We start from the raw sequence: 6,000 nt of genomic DNA, 5'->3' as shown, positions 1-6,000 counted from the left end.
CGGACGTTAGGATCGATAGTAGTAAGGGCCGCGCATATATTAGGGGTCGCTATAGGATACTAGTATTATATAGTCGTTGTCGTTAGGAAATAGATAGTAGCTTTCGGGGCAAAATACGCTTAGAGGGAAAGCGAGGACCGCGTTAAGGTACGACGAGTAAGAGGGCTAGCGCTATTAAAGTTAGTATATATATATATATATTAGCGTATTTTATAAGGACTTACTATAGATTAGAATGTTACTTAGTTAGTAGAGTAAGATATCGTATAAAAGGTGTCGATTTCGGTCGGTTTATAGCGCTTAGAGGGCTAAAGTATATAAAACTAGCTTAGACCCTATATAGAGTGTTCTCTCGTTAGTCCGTACATCCTATCTATACTACTTTCGGGGCTAGATTAGAGTCTATCGGAGCTAGCTATAACTCAAAACCTCCCCGCTTACGTGCTGCTATTGTACGTAACGACGACGAGAGAAAACACTCTGTATGGTGGTTCTGATCCACATGAGATAGAGCCCGCAGTGCATTAAATTCTCGCTCGAAACCTCCATTCTGTAGCTCGTTCTACGATCGACGAGTCCCGTGGTTCGAACTTTGACTGTAAGCATTTTTGTTGCTGAGGCTCACATGTCACGCCTGTGTGGATCAACACCATCTCCACCGGGCTTTGATCACCGCCTACCTAGTAACGGAGAAGAAGGAGCTCCTTTCGCTGGTCTGAGACTGGCTTTATTGGTCCCACTATGTAACTGGGTTGTTTTAGCTAAGGTGGTCACTCGGCGAAGAAGAAGTAGGCATTCGAAGTGGACGATGGATTGGGAGTAAAAGATGCTGTTGGGATTGCTAATACTACCTACAAGGGGGCCCTCAACAAAGACGGTCGGCGTGATTGAATGCACCACTTGCGATCGGTGATGGGATCTCCCCTTTACCCGAAAGTGTTGCAATAGATACATTCCCTGATCCTCCTCCCACGCCTGCTCCTCTTCCTCCTCCTGCCAACCCCACCGACACCGCCCGCTTCTACTTCCGCGACTCCTCCACACACTTCTGCACCGCGCTGTGGACGCTTGTCATAGCTACAAGCCACGCGTCCACAATCGAACGTCTCATGTCTCTCGCCGTCGGCGAATGGAGAAACATGTAGTTTTCACGCACCTCGCTGTACAGCTCCGCGACGCTGGTGTAAGTGTCCTGTATGAGCGGCAGGGATTTGACGACCCGGGAGAGGGCGAGGATCGCTCGGACGAGATCCGGGCTGCAGTAGTCCTTGGGATGGTGGCCGGGGAGGTAGGTTTTGATGCGGTCGTAGTATTGACCGAAGGGTCCGGGGAAGCAGTTGAGGAGGTGGAGGTCGAGCTTTTCGTCGAGCTGGTTTTGAAACTCTTTGAGGCGGACGCCGGTGTCGGTAGTGGAGTTCACGACGGCTTTACAATCGGATGCGACAATGGCCCAGCTAGCGCGGTGGTCCACGTAGCGGCGTTGTTCGTCGGCGAGGAGGTCGGCGACGGGGGAGATGGTGTGGATATCTTGGATGAATTCGACGTCGCTGTGCATGGTCTTGAGGATCTTGGTGTCGACCTCCCCGGTTTGGTCGAAGAGGGCTTCAAGGTCGCGAATGGCCGCTACGAAGGCGTTGCAGATGCCGGCGGGCATAGTCGGGGCGCAGAACAGGGCTCGCTGGAGGTTGAGTTCGTGGACGGCGTTGAAGCCGATGGAGCTGAATTCTTTAAACGCTTCTCTGGTGCGGACGAACTCGGAGTGGAATTTCGAAGTTGGGTAGGAGTTCAAAGTTGGGTGGGCCGGTGGAGGCTTGTCGCTGGGACGGGATGGCCAGAGTAGGTACACGCCCAGAACGAGGCAGAGGCAGATGCAGAGGTAGGCGATCCATCGGAGAATCGGTTTGATGGAGTAGAAGCCACGTTGAGATTGCGAGTCGGAGCTGGTCAAGTTGTTGCTGGGGACGGGAGACGGGGGCAGCGGCGCCACATCTGCGTCGATAAACGCACTAGCGATACGCCATCTTTTGATCGCATCGTACGTTGTCGATTGGGTGCCATCGGTGTCCGTCGATTGAGTGTCATCGGTGTCCGTCGATTGGTCCTTGTCCAGCAAGTCCCTCGAGCCAGGAGAGCTACGCGATGCCTGCAGTTCGGAAACGGTAGTTGCACTCGTCGCCCGTGCTCGTGGTCGTTGTCGTAGCTGTACTGGTTGCATGATCAGAGCGTTCTCCTGTGTAGGCAATGCTTCCGTATGACGGGAGCGAAATGTGATGTTGGTGTCGAGGTGGAGTGCGTGCGTGCGTGTGAGTTTGAAGAGCCGTAAAGAACCGCTGCGATCGAGCGTGGTCTTGTAGTAGAGAGACGGCGAAACATCCCAAGCCATTGCATGATTGTGTCTTGCGGAAGTGAATCGTCTGTCGCTGAACGGTGCTTTTTGAACAGCATCGAGCGAGACATGGCGTCGAACAGGAGCAGAGACAGCCTCGGTGGGCCCAGACAGTGTGGATGAAGCGGTCGTGAGGCGACTGGAAATTCGAGTGAACGAGGCCGAGCTTCCAATCTTCGGGCACCTGCATATCATTAGTCTGATCTGAAACTTGCACATGCAACGTCCTAGCGGCCGCCCACATCGCCTTTGACCGCTGCCTGGGGCAGTTCTTTGTCGTTGAAAATATTGCTGTTCAAGTTGCTCTCTGCCGGCGTTTCGATTTGGAGCGTCGTCCTTCTCGTTGCTTCATCGGCAAGCAAGCCAGCAAGCAAGCCAGCAATCCATCCATCCATCCATCCATCCATCCATCCATCCATCCATCCATCCATCCATCCGTCCATCCATCCATCCATTGGTACAGCCAACATCCGACGTGAGCTTGCGACCTTTGTACGCACATTTTCATCCCTCATCGTGGGCTAATTGTCATCCGCAGAGAAGCCATCAATTCGGTCTCCCTGGCCTCCCCGCCAAGATCCATTCGTCATGCCACCGAGGAAAGCCAAAGCGCAGTCGCAGCAGCAGCCGCAGCCTCCGACCATGTGGCCGTCGATACGCGCCATCGGCGGTGTGGTTCTTGGGTTGTTCATTATCTGGTTGGCGTATGAACAGGGCCGCGCTCAAGGCCTGCAGGGTATGCATGCCATGGGTTGTCGCCTGGCGATGTTTAGCTGACACGTATCCGATCAGCACAGTCCATCGCTGCGTACCGCGAGGCCAAGCCGCTCTGGAACAAAGAGGGCTAACAAGATGGTGGAGGTGCGGCCGGACGGGAAGATGGAGGTGGTGCTGGAGAGGATATGCCCTGAGGTGGTGGAGGAAGATGACGGAGCAGATGAGATCTCTTGAAGGAGAGGACACCAGATGAGGGGACATGGAACGATAGACGGGAAGCAACGGGAAGGTTGGAAGAGTCAGAGTACATGTACAATGGTGGTAACCACATATGAGAGTCGACTCAATTCCACCACCAGACGTCTTCCCGTCTTGAAACATTAACCAGTCGACTCGCAACGTCCTTCTCTATCGATCTGCCTCTTCAGAATATCGAATATCGTCCAGGCTATCGTCGTCGCATATCGAATATCGTCCAGGCTATCGTCGTCGCCTTTGTCACATGACGTGCGGGAGTTCCCGCTCCATCAAATTCTCATCAATATTTCATGGGTTTCACGTCAAAATGAGACGTCTGAATTCAGACGAGACAATAGCAGTTTCTGAATCGCGTGGTCTTGCTGAATGGAATGGTGTGTTCAAAAGTCCCAAATGTCGACTTCAATGCACTGCAAAACCGGTCAGCAAAGTCCCTGAGGTGTACAAGTCCTACCATGGACTTGTGATGATCTAGGAGTGCAAATGGTGGCGAGGCCGCAAAGCTGGACCGTTACCTCGAGGCCATCAAGAATGTTGTGCTGGAGGACGGGCCTCTGTGCTCGGCCGTAACCAAATAGCAACGAGTCCTGGCGAGGCGTGCGGTTCCGGTTTGGAACAGTCTATTGTCAGTGCATGCATGCTCGAGACCCGGCAGCGAAGGAGCGGCAACAAGTCGAAAGAAGACGAGAAGCGCTTCCCAATAATTGTGGACATGTCGCGGATCGATATGCTATGGTCTGAAGTCGAGAGGATAGAAACGAGTGCTTTCGTTGGTGTATCCTAGAAGGAGACGCTTAGGTTGTGCAGACCAGGCGACGGAATGAAGACCTCAAAGCATGGTAACTACGGACTGCATTCTCATGGTAATTACGGACTGCAATCTCATGTCGCAGCCTTTCGTCCACGGATGTGAATGAGAACTTGATATATCGACGGTGGTGCCGCCTGCAGTACATCTTGTGGGCCTGCGCATGGCGGGTAATATTCAATCGAGGCCGGAGAGTGCGGTCTTGGTTGGCCAAGTCGATGTAGAGTTGAACTGTTTAAATTGTTACGTTCCCGCGCTATTGCTGTGGCTGGTCCACGAATTCGGGTTCAGCTTCTACACCTTCGAGTTGAAATACAGTCCCGTTCGCCTGCAATCACCAATGTCTAACTCCGCGCTCAAAACCGTCCACGGACTCCCGCTCTAGACCTGGATGCCGGATGGAGTCAGTAATCTTGAGGATCGCATTGCATTGCGAGTGTTTTGTTGAAACCGTAGATATCGATGAACACTAATCGAGTTGCGTCAGCGCTTCATTACCCAATACTCTGCTAGTCTGTGCAGCCTGCTGGCCGAATGGCTTCACACCAGTGGTTACCGAGTGACTGCGCTCTCATCTGAGTCTTCGACAGCAAGGTGCTGCTCTCGCTGGGCTGAGCTTCAATGTGATTCTTCCTCTTTTGCTCTCCTCTTCGTCTCTCTCGCTGTGATGGTATTGACGTGGATGGAAGGAAGACATATGACAACACTGCAGTGTCGCTGTCGGAATGAGGACACAGTGAGGGTCAGCCAAGTCGGCATCGCATCGTGTCCTCGACTCCTCGTGTGTCGTATGCAGGAAGGTGTGGAGTCGAGGAGGGACATCGGCTCCACATCTTGACCTCGGCAAACCTGCCTTGTTCCGCGATTCGCCTACTAGTACGTAACCCCAGGCAGCAACTGACGACGGGCTTACCTTTCCACAAACTTTCGCTTCACTTCCAACTTCCACCTTCCAACAACCACCACACCTACACCACCTCCACCACACCTCATCAACAGCACGACAACAACCCACGTACAATCAACATGGCAGAGAGCCGGCAGCCCACAGCAACCCCCCGCCCTCAGCGATGAGCAGTGGCGCCATCTCGAACTCAGCATTGCATCACGACTCTCGTACAAGGCCAGCGCCATGCGCGACGGTGGTAGGTGAGCCGCCATAACTCTTGACACACAAAAAAACTGACGCTGCATCATAAAAATCGACAGCTCGCTGCTCACTCGACGAGAAATCGCCATCTTCGTCGTGGACCGCTTGAAGAAGGACCCGCTGCCCAGCGCGGCAGGACTCGAGCTCTTCTTGTTGAAGAGCCTCAACCTCAATCATTCGAACAATGCCACAACACTTTCGAGATTGTCGAGAAAGCATACGAAGACCTCCGTAGACTCGCCACTTCATAGTTCATGGAGGAAGACCCAAAGGTTGGTCAACCACCTGACATGCCCGCGCACACCAAGACTGACGGACACATTACAGGGAAACACACAGACGAGGACTTCTGTGTTCTCAACTTCCAAACTCTCATGTCCGACGGCGACATTCCCTTTTCTGACAAGCACGCTCTTATACGGGCGCAGACTTTTCTTGACTCCGGTACACGCACAACCGCCTCAGCCTTCATCCGTCCATGGATCCCACGCTTCCCCCCACGCTGCCTCCGAAACCCGAGCAGCGATCGCGCAACACCCACGACACTCACTTCCGCCGAGGTCCTGCATCCTGAGCAGCGATGTCGATACAAAGACAAGGCACTCACCAGCTACTGAGAGGTCAGTCTTGACGACGAAGAGGAAGATGCCAGGAACAAAATACTCCCGAGGAACATGGCCG

General features: G+C 53.3%; 2 protein-coding genes across 2 annotated transcripts; one reads left to right on the top strand and one right to left on the bottom strand.

Moving 5' to 3' along the window:
- Positions 1-1,021: 1,021 nt before the first annotated feature.
- On the bottom strand, positions 1,022-2,383 carry MYCGRDRAFT_97562 (uncharacterized protein; the record flags this gene model as incomplete). The annotated part of the gene is made up of 1 exon (XM_003847359.1): positions 1,022-2,383. The coding sequence occupies one exon, from the start codon at positions 2,381-2,383 to the stop codon at positions 1,022-1,024; it is 1,362 nt and encodes a 453-aa protein (XP_003847407.1).
- A 3,023-nt stretch (positions 2,384-5,406) lies between these two features.
- On the top strand, positions 5,407-5,936 carry MYCGRDRAFT_111735 (uncharacterized protein; the record flags this gene model as incomplete). The annotated part of the gene is made up of 2 exons (XM_003847440.1): positions 5,407-5,591; positions 5,647-5,936. Coding segments are annotated over 2 exons (306 nt in total), but the record flags the coding sequence as incomplete, so codon positions are not given.
- Positions 5,937-6,000: the final 64 nt, after the last annotated feature.

Source organism: Zymoseptoria tritici, chromosome 14 (genome assembly GCF_000219625.1).
Source record: "Zymoseptoria tritici IPO323 chromosome 14, whole genome shotgun sequence".
Lineage (NCBI taxonomy): Eukaryota > Fungi > Ascomycota > Dothideomycetes > Mycosphaerellales > Mycosphaerellaceae > Zymoseptoria > Zymoseptoria tritici.
Note: the sequence above shows the minus strand (reverse complement) of the source record. Positions and strands in the feature narration are given on the sequence as shown.